This window comes from Pristiophorus japonicus, chromosome 10 (assembly GCF_044704955.1).
Source record: "Pristiophorus japonicus isolate sPriJap1 chromosome 10, sPriJap1.hap1, whole genome shotgun sequence".
NCBI lineage: Eukaryota > Metazoa > Chordata > Chondrichthyes > Pristiophoridae > Pristiophorus > Pristiophorus japonicus.
This window is the reverse complement of record NC_091986.1, coordinates 105,160,013-105,181,758: the sequence shown is the minus strand read 5'-3', so window position 1 is coordinate 105,181,758 and position 21,746 is coordinate 105,160,013. Positions and strand designations below refer to the sequence as shown.

Genomic DNA, 21,746 nt, shown 5'->3' with positions numbered 1-21,746 from the left:
AAAGTGACGAACCAAGTCAACTCAACGATGTGTATGTAAACTTCCAGAATACATTTGATAAAGTTCCACAGGAAAGAATACTAATTAACTCAAAGATGTGAGGATTCAGGGATAAACTTGGTTATGGATAAAAGTAATTTCATCTCCCTCCTAGTTGGTCCCATCATCTACCTGCTGAAGGCTTTCATTGAGAACCTTGATTCTAACATTTGGGACATTTTTGCCCCTTTAAGGTCCCTCGTCAACTCTTCTGGTGCTATAGCAGCCTCCCTGATGGAGTTTCCTCAGTTGAATTGCTGGGCTTCCTCTTGATCGCAGGAATCTCCTCAGCTTGCTGTGCATATATTGTAAGCAACGACCCAGAAAACAGGTTGAGGAGGATACGGAGAAATGGGTGGAAGTTCTGCACTGCCAGAATTCCACCCCGAAGAGGAGTCTTGGTAGACTGAATGCTCACCTAATGCAGAGCAACAATCAACAAAGCAAATAAAAATGCTGAACAATGTAGCCAGAACAATGGAATACAAGTCAGAGAAAATTAGGATCAAACTGTATAGTACATTGTGGCTCAGGCATTTTAACTTGCATGCCTGATTTTATGAGCCGTATCAAAACTCCACATTGCCAGCACAGCCTCGCAAAACTAGAATTTAAATGTTGTAACAGTAATTACAGAGTTATAGATAATGTTGTCTTCATTTGGATCAGAGCATTTTTATGTTTGAGAACTTTTATTGAATTTTTATTTGTGATGTGCTAGGTATATGTAAGACAGAAAAAGTATGATTGAGACTTTCTTTTGCTGAGTGTTACTTAGTTTTCTGACTGAGTGTATCTTCCGTAGGATTTTGTGTCCAATAATGTGTACCTTTTGCTTTGGTGAGAATTTACTTTAGTTTTTGTACAAGGTGCTTACCAACTGAGTGATTGGTTATCTTGTTGTTTTTTATTAGCGAAAGTAATCATGCTACATTCCTTGCAACATGACAGGTTGTGCTGCAATAGATTGTGTATATTGCTTCTTTCCTTGTTATTGTCAAGATATTTTAACCAAAAATTAGGATTCATTCTTTATCACTAAGTATATTTTAAAGCAAGTATATTTTTATCCTTCCAACTGAATTTTAATTGATGACATTTGCTTCCAAAGCAACAGTCCCAAAGTTCTGACACCTACTGGAATAGCAAGAAGCAGATAGAGCTCTGTGAATCAGAAATCAAGTACCTAAAGAGTTGTATGGAGTGTTCTCAAGACACCATCAGGAGTGATGAGGCCACCATTGAACAACTGAAGGTTACTATTGAGCAAAAAACCACAAAGGAAGAATTGCACAAGGCAGATCAGCAAAATCTGTTGGAAGAAATTAAATGTTACCAAAGGAGATGCCAGGTATTTGGAGATACAAATAAACACTGATTAGCACAATGTTTCAAAGTTATATCCTTATAAAGTTATACCACAACAAAGGAAAATAAACATTCCAATAGCTTTCAAAAAAGTAGTTGGTCAGGAACAAGTTTTCCTGAATGTATGTTACATTATGAGTTACACTGGTGCACAATCTTTGGGAAACATGGATTTTCATAGGACTCAATTTTCCCCAGTGATCTGCACTATTTTTTTGGCGCCTGCCCCTTTCTTGGCCTAAATTTTTAAAATCCAAGTTTCCCCAAAGATTGTGCACCAGCATAACTCAGTTAGTTATGATTTGTTTAGGTTAGTTTTTTTTGCGTCATAGGGGGCATAACCTGATCTCTGTGCCAATTTTTCACAATTATGCAAGTTTGGCCAACTTACAATTATCGTACGACGGCGTATATGATCTCTTCCAAAAAACCTTCTGGACACTTAAGAAAAACCAGCACACATCAAAAAATCAGCGCAGAAAGACGCCATTGTTTTTAGGCAAAGTTTTGGAGGGAGTCAAGAACACATAAATATGAATCATCAAGCTTAAATTGCAAACGCAAAAAATAAAAGTTCCATGCAATTCTTTAAGTTTGGATTTTTTTTTTTAACTGCCACGCCAGGTTGGTACGAAGCTTATTCTTTTGAACATCTCGGATAATGCGCACGTCTCGATGGCGGGAAGAGCAGGCAGTGATGTGGAAGGCCTAGTCTGGAGATTGGAGTGAGAGTGGCAGTTGAATCCGTAAATGAGCATGGGGTCTGGGCATGTTCCCTTATTGCAGCAGCTAACTCCGACATTCCCTCCCTCATGTGCCCTGGCAGTGTGTCAACTACCTGCAACATTCCCTCCCTCATGTCCGCCGTCAGTGTCTCAGCTACCCTGTGACATTCCCTCCATCATGTGCCCGGACAGTGTTCCCATTTCTCGCGAGAGTGTTGTTACTTCTCCCGACAGTCCCGATACCTCATCACCCTCCCCACTGATGGTGTCCAGGAATGATCGTGTAAGGTCAATGCTCTCCCCACACATTGCCATCATCTGAACCACATCTGTTAGGTCCTGCACCTCAGTAGAACACTGTAGAGCTCTCCTTCCCACCCTCACCGTGGGTGTAGGTCGCTCGGAAGGTGGGGCCCTGGGTGTGCCTTGCTGAATCCCACTGGGACCCACAACCTCTGACGGTGAGGCCCTGGGTGTGCCTCACTGCACCCCACTGAAATCCCCAGTCTCGGACTGTGGAAAACCATGGAATGTCCCAGCAAAACACGTATCACTCAGGAAAGGGGCTGGCACCTCAATGGGCGGCACCTACACATCCTCCAAAATGAGTCTAACAGTGGAGGCCTCATCCATATCCTCCCTCCCCCTCACCTCCATGCTCTTGGTCTGGAAGGTGGGATTGGAAGATGTTCTCATCTTCAGGCTCGTCCACGTCTGTATCTTCTTCTGCATCATCAGGTTAGCCTCAGGTTTTGCAAAATATAACAGAACAGGCAAATGGTTAGTAGCAGAGGAGGGGGCAGGGTGGGTGCCATGCGTAGGCTCACACAGCACAGGCAGCAGGCTGATTTGAAGGACCACGATGATTAACAGCACATTGCATCAACCGAAGCGTAGCTGACGGAGACATCCCCCCCCGTGAACCGAAGCATGGCTAGCCCACACAGTACTTAACATTTGGCAAAGCCAGACTGTGGAATTTGCAGGACTTGCCCTCTCCCTCGAGTATGGGCCCAGCTTGTGCAGTTGTGGTTGCTTTTCTCCAGGCAGGACCCATCAAAGCAGCGACCCTTTCTTCCAAGGGTTTCAGTGGGTGCAGATTTGCCGGGCCTCCTGTTCGAGTTCTTTCCCTTTTATTGTGTGCCACCTTCCTCTGCAAAGATGAAAACATAACTTTTCAGGGAGGGTGTCTTTCTGCTAATTGGGACATATACAGCTGGTCACATTTACAATTGCAATTCCATTGAATAAATGAAAACATTACTTACACTAACTACTTGAATAAAGGTCCTGCCACTTCTTTTTGCACTGACCTCCAGACCTCGAGGTGGGCACCATTGCACAGTAATCTTCTGCAAGTTGGTTCCAGTATTTTTTCATTACTTTTGTGTGACCTCTGCTGGTGTCCAGCTCCTGCCATCTGGCCTCAATTACAGTAACTAGTGCCTCCATTTCATTCTGTAAGAAATTCTTGGTCCTTGAGCTGCGTTGCATCTTGTATTACAGCTCCGATTTTTCTAATGAGAATTAAAGTTCTCACACAAAATTGGCTCTTTAAAAATGGCCAAATGCAGACCAGGAGCTGTACTAGGCGTGCGCGCCCATAGCAGTCACGTCAAAAACGGCGCTTTTTTTCGTGCATGCGCAGAAGGGGTGGCATCATTTTTTCGGCGCAAACATTAGGCTTCACCTCCCCGAAGCTACAGGACAGGCTGTGTGGCGCCAATTTGAAAAAATAGAATGGGGAAGCTTGGTACTTTTTTTTTTGATTAGTTAGGGCCAGAGAAATCGGGCGTAACTCTGGCAATACACCAAAAAGCGGCATTGGGGAAAATTGATCCCTATATATGGTCTGTTTTAAATGAGTGAGATTAACTGTACCACCAGTTGTTCAATGAAGCAAGCTCATTGGTCATTTATGCATTCAGGCCATGCAGTCAAAATAATTATAATGCCTTCATTTTTTTCACTGATTTGCTTACCTAGATGTACTGTAGATGCCACAGAAGCATTGGTGATACACCTGCGAAGCATAACGAGCAGCACTCATAACATTTGATGATGCCATGTTGTTATTCACAAGCCACATCTACTACAATCTGCTTACAACTCACATTCTAAAGATTAATTGCTCCCAATGTAAATAGCAGTGATTAATTTAGGAAAGTATTATGAACTTTAAATGTTAATATCTTAATTAAATGCAATGTATGACATTTTTGTGTTTGTTTCTGTTTTTTGGGTCAGGATGATTTTATTCTTCCGACTGCTGTGCAATAAAATATTTTAGTGAAGATGATCAACTAGCTTAGACAAAATGCTTACATGTTTCTTTCTCCCCTCACGCCCCAATTTTGATCATTTATTCTTCCCACAGAGATAGGTGACCAGTCTTCCCTTTTTATATACAAATTTGCTGCATCAGGAATTGCAGTTTTGAATCCAAATCCAATATCTCTCGTGCACAGTGCCATAATATCATTCGAAGTGGTTCCATTGCTGCTGAATTTGCCCACTTATACTGCGGGCTGGATTCAGAAGCAACAAATAACTGCATACATGATGGGTGCATTTGCCCCAAAATTGTGAATGGAACATATGTAAATTTTGTTTATGTAAATCTCAATTTAAGATTAGAACATATGCAGTTAATGCTAAGCTGCTGATATCTGGTGTAGATCTACACAGGCCAGCAATACCATGGCAGGTCAGTGGCCTGTACAGGCAGACTGCCAGCCTGCCTGCAACCAGACTTAAAATAGTAGACCCAACCTTATTGTCATTGTGGTTGGAGATACCAGTTGAAAATCCTGTCAAAGGGAGTCTCAATGCCTCCAAAGGCACTGAAGTCTCGAGGGTAGATTTTTCAAATTGTCACTTATGGCAAAGTATATTGCCCACTACAAATGCATATTGAAAAATCACAGGTTTTTTTCTGCGACAGGCTGATGACAGACAAAAATCTACTTTTCTGTGTTTGCTTTACACTATTGCCTTTAAGAACATAGAACATAAGAAATAGGAACAGGAGTGGGCCATACGGCCCCACGAGCCTGCTGCGCCATTCAATACAATCATGGCTGATCCAATCATGGATTCAGGTCCACTTCCCTGCCTCTCTCCATAACCCCTTATTTCCTTATCGTTTAAGAAATTCTTTATTTCTGTCTTAAATTTATTCAATGTCCCAGCTTCCACAGCTCTCTGAGGCAGCAAATTCCACAAATCCACAACCCTCTGAGTGAAGAAATTTCTCCTCATCTCAGTTTTAAATGGACGGCCCCTTATTCTAAGATTATGCCCTCTAGTTTGAGTCTCCCCTATCACTGGAAACATTCTCTCTGCATCCACCTTGTCAAGCCCCCTCATAATCTTATACGTTTCGATAAGATCACCTCTCATTCTTCTGAATTCCAATGAATAGAGGCCCAACCTACTTTCCTCTAAGTCAGCCCCCTCATCTCCAGAATCAACCTAGTGAACCTTCTCTGAACTGCCTCCAAAGCAAGTATATCCTTTCGTAAATATGGAAACCAAAACTGCATGCAGTATTCCAACTGTGGCCTCACCAATACCTTAACAAAACATAAAAACAGATAGTAAAAGCTTTTACAGATATATAAAACGGAAAAGAGTGACTATAGTAAATGTTGGTCCCTTAGAAGATGAGAAGGGGGATTTAATAATGGGAAATGTGGAAATGGCTGAGACCTTAAACAATTATTTTGCTTCGGTCTTCACAGTGGAAGACACAGAAACCATGCCACAAATTGCTGGTCACAGGAATGTGGGAAGGGAGGACCTGGAGACAATCACTATCACTAGGGGGGTACTGCTGGACAGGCTAATGGGATTCAAGGTAGACAAGTCCCCTGGTCCTGATGAAATGCATCCCAGGGTATTAAAAGAGATGGCGGAAGTTATAGCAGATGCATTCGTTTTTATCTATCAAAATTCTCTGGACTCTGGGGAGGTACCAGCGGATTGGAAAGCAGCTAATGTAACGCCTCTGTTTAAAAAAGGGGGCAGACAAAAGGCAGGTAACTATAGGCCAGTTAGTTTAACATCTGTAGTGGGGAAAATGCTTGAAACTATCATTAAGGAAGAAATAGCAGAACATCTAGATAGGAATAGTGCAATCAAGCAGACGCAGCATGGATTCATGAAGGGGAAATCATGTTTAACTAATTTACTGGAATTCTTTGAGGATATAACGAGCATGGTGGATAGAGGTGTACCGATGGATGTGGTGTATTTAGATTTTCAAAAGGCATTCGATAAGGTGCCACACAAAAGGTTACTGCAGAAGATAAAGGTACACGGGGTCAGTGGAAATGTATTAGCATGGATAGAGAATTGGCTGGCTAACAGAAAGCAGAGAGTTGGGATAAATGGGTCCTTTTCGGGTTGGAAATCGGTGGTTAGTGGTGTGCCACAGGGATCGGTGCTGGGACCACAACTGTTTACAATATACATAGAGGGGACAGAGTGTAGTGTAACAAAATTTGCAGATGACACAAAGATTAGTGGGAAAGCGGGTTGTGTAGAGGACACAGAGAGGCTGCAAAGAGATTTAGATGGGCTAAGGTTTGGCAGATGGAATACAATGTCGGAAAGTGTGAGGTCATCCACCTTGGGGGAAAAAAAACAAAAAAAGGGAATACGATTTGAATGCGGAGAAATTACAACATGCTGCGGTGCAGAAGGACCTGGGGGTCCTTGTGCATGAAACTCTTTTAGAGTCTACCTGCAAAACATAAAACATTTATCCGTGCCACCCGACCTGGATGACACACCAGACATTTACAAGGCCCTTTTTTTTTTTTCTTTTTTTGGTTTTTTTTTGGGCACTAAAATCAAATTTTTTCCTTTTTCCAGTGCCCCCTATAAAAGGGGAGGGGGACACTAAAAGCACCGGCAATTAAAACAAATTAAACTTTAAAACGTAAAATCAAATTAAAATTTGGTTGCCGGGCGTGATGATGCACTCCAGTCCCTCCGGTGCCTCCTTGTGCATGAATCCCAAAAAATTAGTTTGCAGGTGCAGCAGGTAATCAGGAAGGCAAATGGAATGTTGGCCTTCATTGCGAGAGGGATAGAGTACAAAAGCAGGGAGGTCCTTCTGCAACTGTATAGGGTATTGGTGAGGCCGCACCTGGAATACTGCGTGCAGTTTTGGTTGCCTTACTTAAGGAAGGATATACTAGCTTTGGAGGGGGTACAGAGACGATTCACTAGGCTGATTCCGGAGATGAGGGGGTTACCTTATGATGATAGATTGAGTAGACTGGGTCTTTACTCGTTGGAGTTCAGAAGGATGAGGGGTCATCTTATAGAAACATTTAAAATAATGAAAGGGATAGACAAGATAGAGGCAGAGAGGTTGTTTCCACTGGTCGGGGAGACTAGAACTAGGGGGCACAGCCTCAAAATACGGGGGAGCCAATTTAAAACTGAGTTGAGAAGGAATTTCTTCTCCCAGAGGGTTGTGAATCTGTGGAATTCTCTGCCCAAGGAAGCAGTTGAGGTTAGCTCATTGAATGTATTCAAGTCACAGATAGGTAGATTTTTACCTAATAAGGGAATTAAGGGTTATGGGGAGCGGGCGGGTAAGTGGAGCTGAGTCCATGGCCAAATCAGCCATGATCTTGTTGAATGGCGGAGCAGGCTCGAGGGGCTAGATGGCCTACTCCTGTTCCTAATTCTTATGCTCTTATATTGCTGTAGCAAGACTTCCCTGCTTTTATACGCCATCCCCTTTGCAATAAAGGCCAAGATTCCATTCGCCTTCCTGATCACTTGTTATACCTGCATACTAACCTTTTGTGTTTCATGCACAAGTACCCCCAGATCCCGCTGTACTGCAGCACTTTGCAATCTTTCTCCATTTAAATAATAACTTGCTCTTTGATTTTTTTCTGCCAAAGTGCATGACCTCACACTTTCCAACATTATACTCCATCTGCATAATTTTTGCCGACACACTTAGCCTGTCTATGTCCTTTTGCAGATTTTTTGTGTCCTCCTGAAGCCTTTTGAAGGCATGTTTTCCATCGGACGCAGCCATGTAAAGTCAATGAGATATTAGGTGCTAAAAGATGAAGACCATTGATCTTGCAGCACCAGGTGGTGATCCGAGTCAAATATTGTTTTTCTGTATCTAGAAAATGGAATCGGATCTTTCAGAGCTTCAAATTGAATTGCAGTCACGGGATGATCTACTGCAAGTGACTGACATGGAGCAAAAACAACTACGGAAGGAGCTAGCCAGGGTCAAAGGATCCATAATGCAAAAAGATAGTGTCATTAGGTGAGTTTGCACAGGTTAGCAAATTGTCACAGTGCACATTCTGCAGAACCATTTAAAATTATATTTGTGTTTTATTTTTTACGTGTGATATCTGTGCTAGAGAAAACTAGAAGTCATATTTTCAATTGAATAAAGATCTCAGAGAAGATTTTCCTCCATGACATCATTGGAACCTAATCTGCATATTTAGAAAAAGGACCTCACCAATTTCCGGTGGGTGTCCTTCCCACCTGCTCAGAAGAGTAGGTTAAGAGCAGAACCTATGAGAAGAGATGGAATTTTGGCTGGTAATCCCATGGGTGATTTTAACTGCCCACCTACGCAGTTTCGGCTGGACAAGTAGGGTTAAAATAGCCTCTTATGATTTTTACCTAATGCATGTTGGCCTGCGTAAGTGCTTTGCCATGGAGCAGGTAGACGATGACAACAGCAGTCAGAGGCAGATGACAATTCTGATCGAAGACTTGTCTTTCGGTGTTTGCTTTACACTATTGAGCACTTGCACAAGAGTTGTAAGGCAAGCTGTAATAGAGAGCAGTTGGTTAAGTTCCTGAAGCACCAATTGCACAATAGCCATAGCACATATTCCCATTACCCTTGTCATATAAAGTATTGGCTCCATCCATACATTCAGATCAGACCCATGTATGCCATATAATTTCTCCCCAACGACCTTATTTTATCTCGAACTAAAAAACTGTCGGGGCATATTTCAGGTTCAGTCAACCCTTACAGTGTATGGTGCAGATGTGGTTCAGCATGTTTCCCTTTAGTTAAAGTGTATGGTGCATGTCTCTGCTTCCAAACTGTGTGCATCTTCGGAGTTTTCTCTCAGTTGAAAAAGGAAGTGGAGTGGATGGCAGTTGGGTATCTGGCTCTAAGAATTAAGGTGGCCCAGTGCCTCTTGTGCTGGTCCAGTAAAAGGCCTTTCAACTACAGGCAACACCAGTGTTAATCTGCTGTTTTCCAGTGCCAGTATGCCCAAGGACTCATCTGTAATTATTTGCAAAAGGTGAGTTGGGATCAGGTTTCCGATTGGGATTGTAAAATGATCAGCAAAATGGGGAAGATAAAGTCTCAACAATTTCTATCTATATTTGTTTACATTCCTGCTTATCTTTTGATTCTGTTCGCTCTCTGTGTAACAAAACTATTTGTAAACATACTTTTTCATTAACAACCACATCTATTATATATTAAAAATGGTGCGAAGTCTCCGGATTCCAAAGGTACTGTGCATCTTAGTGGTGTTGTGATCATGACTTTATAATTTAATGTTTTCCACTTGCAGACATTAAGTCAGTTCTGTAACTCTCGCAGATCCTTATTTACAGTATTATTTAGCAAGATCCTTGATATCTATTTGTTAGCTCTAAAACAAAACCTGGTGTATTAAATTCTTAAAATGGATCAGCAGCAGTTTAATAAGCAGATTTCAATTTTGTTACCTGTGCTTCTGAAAGTGAAGATAGTGGGGACTCCAAAGTATCTATATAACAGAGGAGTAATACATGGAGATATTAAACAATTTTTATTGTACAGCTTAATATTAGCTTTGCCTTAAGGAAGAAAGAAAATATATTTGGGAGCTCAAAAAACTAAATTAAACAATTTAAATGAAACAGCACAGGAAATGTTCTTGCATAATTTCAATCGAATTAAGTGTAATTTGAATTGATAGGAGTAGGATATTTAAAGTACATCCCAACTTAATATTGCCCCTCACAGCAGGTAGCTGCTTCGCTAATGTTATGCACAGAAACATCAATCGGCAGCTGAATTGAAAATTTCTCTCACTTACTTTCCAGGCACGTACCAATTGGGAGATGTCCAAACCAGAAAAATTCAATACTGGCTAATTACTCAGACAGTATTGAATTTTTTCAGCTTGGCTGTCTCCCAATTGGCATCCTGAACCGGAAAGCTTCGTCAACCAATGGAGCCATTTGTGGAAATTCTCACAACTAATGTCAATTGTGCAAGGACCAGCTGAGAGAGTAGTCCTGAAATTTCAAGGAAATAAGTAAATACCTCCAGGAATTAGGAAAATGTTTTTTTTTAATTGTAAATCATTTGTTACACCACTAAGAAGGGAGTAGGGAAGTGTTTTACAGCACAGAAGGAGGCCATTCAGCCCATCGTATCCATGCCAGCCGACAAAGAGCTATCCAGCTAATCCCACTTTCCAGCTCTTGGTCCGCAGCCTTGTAGGTTACGGCACTTCAAGTGCATAGACAAGTACTTTTTAAATGCTATGAGGATTTCTGCCTCTACCACGCTTTCAGGCAGTGAATTCCAGACCCCCACCACGCTCTGGGATAGAAAATAGGTGCAGGAGTAGGCCATTCGGCCCCTCCCCCTTTCCCGCTTTCTCTCCATACCCCTTGATCCCTTTAGCTGTAAGGGCCATATCTAACTCCCTCTGGAATATATCCAATGAACTGGCATCAACAACTCTCTGCAGCAGGGAATTCTATAGGTTAACAACTCTCTGAGTGAAGAAGTTTCTCCTCATCTCAGTCCTAAATGGCCGACCCCTTATCCTAAGAGTGTGTTCCCTAGTTCTGGACTTCCCCAACATCGGGAACATTGTCCCGCATCTAACTTGTCCAGTCCCGTCAGAACCTTATACGTTTCTATGAGATCCCCTCTCGTCCTTCTAAACACCAGTGTATAAAGGCCCAGTTGATCCAGTCTCACCTCATTTGTCAGTCCAGCCATCCCTGGAATCAGTCTGGTGAACCTTCACTGCACTCCCTCAATAGCAAGAACATCCTTCCTCAGATTAGGAGACGAAAATTGAACACAATATTCCAGGTGAGGACTCACCAAGGCCCTGAACAACTGCAGTAAAACCTCCCTGCTCCTAAACTCAAATCCCCTAGCTCTGAAGGCCAACATACCATTAGCTTTCTTCATCGGCTGCTGTACCTGCATGCCAACTTTCAATGACTGATGAACCATGACATCCAGATCTCATTGCACCTCCCCTTTTCCTAATCTGCCATCATTCAGATAACATTCTGCCTTCGTGTTTTTGCCCCCAAAGTGGATAACCTCACATTTATCCACATTATACTGCAACTGCCATGCATTTGCCCACTCACCTAACCTGTCCAAGTCACTCTGCAGCCTCTTAGCGTCCTCCTCACAACTCACACCTCCACCCAGTTTAGTGTCATCTGCAAACTTGCAGATATTACACTCAATTCCTTCATCCAAATCATTAATGTATATTGTAAAGAGCTGGGGTCCCAGCACTGAGCCCTGCGGCACTCCACTAGTCACTGCCTGCCATTCTGAAAAGGACCCGTTTATCCCGACTCTCTGCTTCCTATTTGCCAACCAGTTCTCTATCCACATCAGTACATTACCCCCAATACCATGTGCTTTGATTTTGCACACCAATCTCTTGTGTTAGACCTTGTCAAAAGCCTTTTGAAAGCCCAAATACACCACATCCACTGGTTCTCCCTTGTCCACTCTGCTAGTTACATCCTCAAAAAACTCCAGAAGATTCGTCAAGCATGATTTCCCTTTCACAAATCCATGCTGACTTGGACCGATCCTGTCACTGCTTTCCAAATGCGCTGTTATTTCATCCTTAATGACTGATTCCAACATTTTCCCCACTAGTGATGTCAGGCTAACCGGTCTCTAATTGCCCGTTTTCTCTCTCCCTCCCCTTTTTTAAAAAGTGGTGTTACATTAGCTACCCTCCAGTCCATAGGAACTGATCCAGAGTTGATAGACTGTTGGAAAATGATCACCAATGCATCCACTATTTCTAGGGCCACTTCCTTAAGTACTCTGGGATGCAGACTATCAGGCCCCAGGGATTTATCAGCCTTCAATCCCATCAATTTCCCCAACACAATTTCCCGCCTAATAAGGATATCCTTCAGTTTCTCCTTCTCACTCACAGGGGGTGGTGGAGGAGAAGACGTTCCTGAGGAAACAACTTCTGAGCCAGAAGGAAGTTCTTCCTCCTGACTCGCATCTGTGCTGGCAGTTGGTGGGACGGCACCTTGGAGTGCAGTGCTGTCTCCCACCAGTCTCACATGCCGCAAGGCATGGATGGCGATGGTCTGCTCACGCATCTCCCGGATCATCTGCTGCATAACCTCCGATATGCGAGCAGACATCCGGGAAATGTTCCCCATGAACGCACCAAACGCCTGGAGGAGCTCGCGACTTATCGCGACACTCTCCATGCACAGTCTGTACATGCCCTCAATGCGATCTGCCAGTAGCGGCATGTGCAGACCTCGCTGATTCAATCTCTGTAGGGTCGGCGTGAGTACTGTACGCCTCGGAGTCACCGGCTGCAAGCCGCTTGGGCCTGCTACTTCTTCTGTCGAAGATGACGACAACGAAGTGGCCGCAGGTACGACATCCAAAGTGATGCAATGTAAGGGGTGGTTTGCAGAGGGTCAGCTTTCCCTTCTGACCTTATATGAGCGGTTCCGAATCGCTCCCACACCCTTGGTTCTAGACACTGGAATTATGAAGGGACTGTGACAGACTTGGACAGACAATCGGTTTTAAGGTAGGAAGCAGGTATGGCTTTATTGTGTTTAAAAAGAAGTAAAAGGCACACCTTTAATAACACACACACAGACCAATACACACTGAAGGGTACAACACATTGAATAAAATGTCAAATGACAGCCTGTGGGGAAAAGAATACAGCTTAAACTCTAAATGGGGTAAAGAGGAGAATGCAGATACATTTACACAAGTTATCCCAGCCTCCCCCCTCCCAATTCCCCTAACTAACTAAGTTATAGCTCTCAGGGTTCAGGGGCTATGCTCACCAATCCCTTTAGACAGTTGCCGGTGAATCTCGGTTTCGGGGTTCGCTGCACTTGGCCTTCTAGGCGAGCCGTACCCCGGTCGGAGGAGAGGATTTTGGACTGCGTAGTCTTCAGTTGGGGTGCGTCCGTTGATGCGGTAAGTTGCGTTTCGGATGTATGGTGTAAGTACCCACTTTCTTTGGTTAGGAATAGTTTTAGTTAGTCCCTTTTGGTAATTTCTCACCCGTTGGTCGTTCAGAAGTAGATTGTAGAGTAGAAATAAAGGTCGATTCTTCAGTTTTTGCTGAGTTGGTTTTGGTTGATCGTTTCGCTGGTTGTGGTGGCCCGGGTTTGTCAATTTGGTTGCTGACAACCTTCCATTTTGTGGGCCTCGTGCTCAGTCGGTCCTTGACGATTTTTTGTAGGTTCCTTCACGACTCCATTTCTTCAGTCTGGCTGCTTGTGTCTGTCTGTGTTCCTTTCGAGTCTGTATTCTGCTAGTCTGTGCTCTGCTAATGTCTGTGTTCTGCCAGTTCTGTGCTCTGCTAGAGTCTGTGCGAGTTACAGTCTGTGTTCTGCTAGTTTTTCCTTGTAAAACTGGGAGATAGATATATCCCAAAAAAAGGCTCCGTTATCTCCCATCAAATCTCTTGAGCTCTGTTTAAACTGTTCTGTCCATTGATTTTCAAATGTCTCCTTTGTCAGCAGTAACTCGATTAGGGTGTGAGAATGTGCTATCACTGGTTTTGCATTGTTTTAGGATTGTCCAGTTTTTCTGACCATGATTTCCATTGTGCTTGATTGGGTAATTTGATTATCTCTTAGGGGGTGAATAGCCTGGGGTCCTTAATACACAAATTTGCTCCAGAGATTGGCTCCACCTCCTGTATTTGGTAACTCTTTTTCGCAGCCAAAATGTTGTAGAATCTTAAAATTGATGTGCTTCTTCCCATAGATGTTTAGGGGATCTCAAGCTTCTGTAATTTAGGTCCATTTTGAATTCCCTTTCTTATGAGTCCAAACACTGCGGGGGGGGGGATCTCCATGAATGCATCCCCTTTTATCCCCCGCACGCTTCGTCTGCCCCTTTAAACTCATTTTAAAAGCCCAGAAAGGGATTCTTCTCCTCTGTAGGGGAAAGGTACCTGGAATCTTTGCGAGATATTGGTAAATTCTACATCAAGGGGCATCCTCTTCTCTTTCCATAACTTCCTCCTCTGGTTCTGGTTCTGGTTCAGTGGTGTCTTCCTCTTCTGCACCCGTGGTGATGACCACCTGCACGTTACCAAGTGCAGGGGCAGGTGCAGGTGTGGCCTCCCTCTGTGCCATCGGAGTTGTGAGACCTGCAAAACACGATTGAGCTTAATAGAACAGGAGGGATTCTTGTGCTGCGCTGGCATACGTAGGAGCAGCACTACTACAATAAATGTGACTGAGAGACGTTACATATTAATGTATCATATGGTAGTACATATGGTAGCACATCTATGTGGAATTCACTGCCCCAAAGAGCTGTAGAGGCTAGATCAGTTGGAGATAGACAGAATGATAAGGGAGTGAAGATTTATGGGGAGTGGGCAGGGAAGTGGAGCTGAGCCCTACATCAGATCAGCCATGATGTTATCAAATGGCGGAGCAGGCTCGAGGGGCCAGATGGCCTGCTCCTGCTCCTATTTCTTATGTTGTTAACCTGAGAGTAGCACAGAAGTTACATGCATAACATGACATTATTCGTATATGAATTGCCGTTACATTACTTTGAATTAACACTGTTTTACACATTACTCACGTGACACAAGGGAGGGTTCCGCCTCACCACGGGTGATGGCTGAGCGACTGTGGCTGCCGACCAGTGCCGCAGTGCATTCCTCCAAGTCTGTTCGGATGGTGAGCTGGGCAGGGCCTCCTCCCGTGCGCCTGCGCTCAGCCCGATTCTTAGATATCTTCCTCTCCAAACGTGACAAGAGCATGATATAAGCTAATTGACTAGGTACTATCATGGAAAGACAACAGTTTCCAATATTATATGCTAATAGGGTTTGTATCCACAATTAATGCATGGTTATAACAAAGATCGTGTTTAGGATCTAATGCTTGACACAAACATCTCGACTACAATCTCTATTGAAGGGCCCTGGGGGTGGTGGGAATCAGGACAGCTGGTGAACTTGCCAATGACAGGAGCTAATGTTCCAAAGTGTCCCAGGGCAGACAGTGAGCAAGGGCAGCTCTTCCCCCAGTCCAGGCTGGATCACTGTGTAAGTGACAGCAGCCAGAGAGACTGACACAGTCTGGGAAAAGGTGACCACATACCTCAGTGCTCAGTCGTGCCCCATCCACCAACGTAACCCAAAAGGAGATGGTGCCAAAATTAGACTTAAAAAGGGCGCAGCTTCCGAGCCCTATCCAGATCTCAACAGGGAATATATGCAAGAATAACCAGTTTAATTTCAATCCGGGAAATTTACATATTATGTGGATCATTACAATTTAAAATCTATTTAATACTTACTCTTGCCGAAGCAACCAGGCTGTTCCAGCGCTTGCGGCACTGGTCCGACCCACTCGCCTCGTAGGGACGCCGACGAGATGACGTCGGCAATCTCGCCCCAAATCTTCTGGTAGGTCCGGGGTGGAGGTTTCCCATGCCCACCCCGGGTTAATTGGGCCCACCGTGAGTGCACCTCCAGGACGAGGGCCTCGTTGGAGAAGGGTTTGGCTCTCCTCCCCTCCACATCCTGGCCACTCTCCACCGTCTCTTGCTCTTGCTCCAGGTTGGACATATTATTGATTATTATTTTTGTTGAACACTGTTATTTTTATCTGTATCTCTCTCAAATCTCCTCTCTCTCTTTGTCTGTCTGTCTGTCTCTCTCTCCCTCCCGTTGCCTTCTGCGCATGCCTGGATGACCCCTGACCTCCTGAATCGCGGGGAAACTTCTTTGCAAAAAAAAACGCATGCGTAGAAAGGCCGTTGCTAGGGAAGCCTTGCCTTCCACATCACTCAGGACTATTTTGCATCGCTAAGGCCCAATCCACATCGCTGAGCTATCGCCGGGGAAAAAAAGCCGAAAGTTGCAATCCGAAAAATGGGCAATCTTCCAGCGATCCTGAGAGCTGAAACATCGCTAAGGCTGGAACATCGCCCATTTTTTGGGCCCTCGCGATCTAAGTGGAAAGACTGCCTTTACCAGTAAGCCATTACAGGAGCTCTTGTGAGGCTTCGTATTCATCTGTGCATTTGCATTTATTCTTCAGATTGAATATTTTGCTCTTTCACAGATTTTCTGATTGCACTTCCCTTTCCTTAATGGCAAACTGGACTATCTACTGCTAATTCAAAGTTCTTTTATTCGAATTATCCAATCATTTGAAGTGAAATTGTACAAAAATTATTGCTTGTGCTGTTTTTATTGAAATGGCTTGATTCGAATTATCAGACAATTTACACTTTTTTGAGCAAAAACAAGTTTGGATTAACAGGAGGAGACTATAATTAATCCAGACAGCAAAGATCAAAAGTCAAAACAGAAAAAGTTGGAAACATTCAGCAGGTCAAGCAACATCTGTGGAGAGAAATAAACAGAGTTACCGTTTCAAGTCGATGACCTTTTATCAGAACTGAAAGATCAAAAGTCATTGGGTTCTCTATTAATACAGAAATAAAGGCGCTTTGGTCAGCAACTCAGCAGTCATCCTGTTCAAATACGCAGAGCTGCTGCTGCGCAGTTCTTGTATTTTATGCAAGTGAGTTTGCATTGTATTGTTCTGACAGTGAAAGCAGAAATTGATGACTAAGCTCAGGGAAGAATATATTTTCCTGGAGTTTAAATATTTACGCTGGCAGAGAAATAGATTAAATTAATGTTTTTTTGTACAGGGGTAATACCAAAAATAAAGGGCTGGATTTTTGGTTCTGGTCATTTCAGGGTGGTAATGGTGGTGGAGCAGTAAAGTTTGCGTCCTCAGCCACAAAATTCATCAGCTGGGCCCTGAGTTTGGAGCAGAGCACTAAGAGAGGCATTGCGCACCTCTTTTAGGGTGCTAGGCCGGCTGAGCAAGCGAATATACTGAGCTAAGAGAGGCCTGGGGGAATAAAAACATTCCCAATACATAACTCAAGCCACCACAACATAAATAACAAAAAAAAAGAAAAACAATCACACTTAACTTATCTCATTGTGGCCGCTTGAGCTTTGAACGCCTGTTTCCACAGGCATTCCCTCCAGGGCACTCTACAGAGCGCTATGGGTCGGGTGGCAGCCAAAATTGTGCACCGGCTCACCACTTCCGGGCCCCTCCAAACTGGCACCGAATTTCCCAGGGAGCCGGAAGCTGGCCACCCGCCGGAAGTGCTTACCACTGCCATTGCCACCAGGGCGCTAACAGGGGCGGCAGAAGACTGACAATCCAAAATGTTTACAGCAAAGTGGCATTGGATTGACATGGCTACTGTGGCTGACAAAATCAGCAGTTTCAAAAATATTGTGTAATGCAGAGCATGCAAAGACAAGAATAAATTATCAAGATTTGAATTTGTGAAATAGTAGTGGTAGCAGTGATTCAGTTTTCAGCAAGAACAGTTCGACTGGCAGAGGAAATCCATTTCTGATTGGGAGCCATGGCAGCAATCTGTTTTTTGGTCAGAGCAGCAACACACAAGTTAAATAAAGGCTGATTTAAGTTGAGTAAAGTTAAAGCTATGAGAAATTTGTAAACACATTTAGAACAAGGACATTTAAGACAAAATAAGAGCAAAGCCATACAGACTTTGTGGTATGTTTATAGTTGTCAGAACTGAGAAGTTTGGATAGGAATATTATTGGCAACATTGTTTACTATTCAAGGGGCTGAAGGGAAAGATCATGCAATTGGGGATTAGTAATTACAAGGATCAGTGAATGCAAAAGATTCATAGATGATACATGTGTGGTATTAGAAGCAGAACCAGTTGGAAAAGGTAAGAGAAGTGAAAGACTGGCAAAGGAGCTAGGGACTGGTTTATAGCAAAAAGAAGTGGTGATACCAACCCTTAACCCCTCCGTCCTTGCAAACTACCGCCTCATATCCAAGCTCCCTTTCCTCTCCAAATCCTTGAACGTGTTGTTGCCTCCCAAATCTGTGCCCATCTTTCCCGCAATTCCGTGTTTGAATCCCTTCAATCCGGTTTACGCCCCTGCCACAGTACCGAAACGGCTGTCATAAAAGTCACAAATGACATCCTTTGTGACTGCGAGAAAGGCAAACTATCCCTCCTCATCCTTCTTGACTTGTCTGCAGCCTTTGACACGATTGATCACCATATCCTTCTCCAAAGCCTCTCCACCATCGTCCATCTGGGTGGGACTGCACTCGCCTGGTTCCATTCTTATCTATCTAATCGTAGCCAGAGAATCACCTGCAACGGCTTCTCTTCCCACCCCCACATCGTTACCTCTGGTGTCCCCCAAGGATCTATCCTTAGCACCCTCCTATTTCTCATCTACATGATGCTCCTTGGCGACATCATCCGAAAACACAGCATCAGTTTCAACATGTACGCTGATGACACCCAGCTCTACCTCACTGCCACTTCTCTCGACCCCTCCACAGTTTCTAAATTGTCAGACTGCTTGTCCAACATCCATTTCTGGATGAGCAGAAATTTTTTCAATTGAATATTGGGAAGCCGGAGCCATTGTTTTCGGTCCCCGTCAGCAACTCCATTCCCTAGCCACTGACTCTATCCCTCTCTCCAACTTCTGTCTGAGGTTGAACCAGACTGTTCGCAACCTTGGTGTCATATTTGACCCTGAAATGAGCTTTCGACCACATATCCGCAGCAATAACTAAGACCGCTTATTTCCACCTCCGTAACATTGCCCATCTCTGCCCTTGCCTCAGCTCATCCACTGCTGAAGCCCTCATCCATGCTTTTGTGACCTCAAAACTTCACTATTACAACGCACTCCTGGCTGGCCTCCCACATTCTAAACTAGAGGTGATCCAAAACTCGGCTGTCCATCTCCTAACTCGAACCAAATCTCGCTCACCCATTACCACTTTGCTCGCTGACCTTCATTGGCTTCCGGTTAAGCAACGCCTTGATTTCAAAATTCTCATCCTTATTTTAAAATCCCTCCAGCTCCATGACCTCGCCCCTCCCTGGCCGGAATCTTCCCAGCCCTGCGAGTGTGGGTTTTGAGGTGAACCAACTGTCAAAATGGCCCTGATTGACAAAGGGTCGGGATCCCGCTCTGAACCCACCTCCGTTCGAGTTTTTCAGCTGTCAGATCTGTGTTTGGATTTCAGACTGAACAGCAAGCGGCCAGACAGCTAATTAACATCATTAAAAGGTACTTAAATACTAGTTAAGAGGCTTAAAAGCAGGCACTTACAATTTTACCAACCTTTTGATGGGTTTGCCGTCCCTCGGGTTTCACGCCAGGTAAGTGGAGTCGGGTGCTCAGGACACAGCATCAGCACCTGACCACATTGCTGCCTGGGAGGCCAGGGATGGCCTCACCGTAACCAGATTTACTTCACGCGATGCTGTACACCCTGGCTGCCACATGATGTGCCAGGTTGGCACCACTCCACACCAGCGATTGAACGAAGCAACTCTGATCATACCTACTGCTCTGTATGTTTCACCTTATCATGAAACAAAGCAAAACATTTGAACTAAACTTCACCTCACCTCTTGATCTTTCTTTGGAGGAAGTGAAAAAGTATATGTGCTAAAGATACAGAGATCTGATCCAGATCACATGGGGAGTACAATGGACCTAAATTTGTGTTGGAGGCTTGCCGCAGGCGGATGCATCCAAATGGCAAAAAATCTATGCGCCTTCCTGATGGTCCTGGATCCACGGAGACACGCGCTCCTGAGCCTCTATATGTAGACATGCGTAGAGGCCTACGTACCACAGGGGCGCAGACAGGTTTGCAATTGCCACTTGTACCGATCGAATAACTAGGGCAGTAATCGAATAACTAGGGCATTAATCGGATAACTAAGGCAGTAATCGAATAACTAGGGCTGTAGACAGGGCAGACCCTGCAATGCCCAAGCCATTCCTTTCACACTCATCACCATTGCGGGGGTTACCATTATGTCTCACCATTCACTTCAGCTCACTAAGCCACTTCCAAATGTGCACACAAATCCATCCAAGAAGGCACGGTGCTGAAAATAAAGATTTCACATTAACAGGAACTTGACAGGAACATTGATTAAAAGACCCAAGTCCCTACCCTTGTGTGTTGTTAGTTGTATGATTGGACAAGGGTGAGCATGTGTGAGGTGTGGCTAGTGAGATGGGAATGTGATAGTGTAGATAGATAGAGAGGGATGGATGAAGGTAGAAGGTAAGTTGGTGTGAGTAAGGATGTGCAGGAGTAGGGTAGGGAAGGCTGAGTGATGGGGATGTGATGAGTGACACAGCAAGATGAGGTTGAGTGGCTTTGCAGTAACGTTTTGTGATCTACTGAGATCATTGAAAGGTTTGTGCCACTGCAGCCAGGTCCTCCTGACGACATCCCTGCTTGTGCCCTCCTGTGCAATGTGCAACCAGGCTGCGTTGGTATCCTGGCGAGGTCTCTTCCGCCCACTGGAAGGGAGGAGAACCTCGAGAGCTGCGATTCCTTCGACAAGCATTTGGAAGGAGTCGTGAGGGAGCTTGGGTGCAGCCGTGCACCTCTGTGCAGTGCTTGTCAGTGTTTGCAGCACCCCAATATTGGAGAACAACAGTCAAAATCAATGTGGATAATGGAAACCGCTGGTGACGCATCATCAAATGTGTCATCAGACCCACTTCCTTTTACTTGGCTGGGAACCTCGCAGAACGGGCTTAACAAGCCCCATCAATGTAAAATTCTTTTCACAAAGCGGGATGGAGCCAGGAGCAGGGTCACAAATCATCACCTACCCCAGGCACACTGGACCTGTTGAGGTAGATGAAATCATGGCCTGAGTGTGATACAGGGTATTTTTGACCCAATGGATGCCACTGGAGTAATTTGTTCAGAACTAGTTCCCACAAGTGCTAAAGATGATATCCATAATGTAGAAATAATGGAGCCTCTAGGGACTAGTGCCGTTATAAGATTATCTGGTAATCAGCACCAAGTAAGGACCAGGATAAAAGTTTAAGGAGACCAGTGGTAAAGGAATAAAGAATGAGCTAAAATAATTTAACTAAAACGTATTACTGAAAAATACCTCGGTTCAGGAAAAATTGAATAATTTTAAACCTCTAATGTTGAATATGCGAGTTTATACCCAATAAAATTAAGGGTAAACTAAACAAGGAGCACCAATAGAATGAATAGCGTGATCAAATGGAAATATGAAAGAAGATCAAAGCCTATAAGCAGAACAGGAACGGAAGAATGCTGGTCAGAATATAGAAATTTGCTGAAACTCTTGGAAATAATGGAGGTACAAAAGGCGTTAAGCAAAATATTAAAACATTCTTCTGTAAAGCCTGGAAATTACTGTGAGCAATGTTACCATTCAAACATGTA

The 21,746-nt window shown here is 44.0% G+C and overlaps 1 protein-coding gene across 3 annotated transcripts in view; it reads left to right on the top strand.

Annotated features, from left to right (window-relative positions):
* The window catches only part of LOC139274778 (deuterosome assembly protein 1-like), a 288,549-nt gene that overhangs the window by 145,642 nt on the left and 121,161 nt on the right, over positions 1–21,746 (top strand). For all 3 annotated transcript variants that reach the window (XM_070891467.1, XM_070891468.1, XM_070891466.1), the window contains 2 exons: positions 1,151–1,390; positions 8,297–8,442. In XM_070891467.1, coding sequence (XP_070747568.1) covers positions 1,151–1,390; positions 8,297–8,442 — 386 coding nt within the window. The remainder of the gene's footprint in view (positions 1–1,150; positions 1,391–8,296; positions 8,443–21,746) is intronic.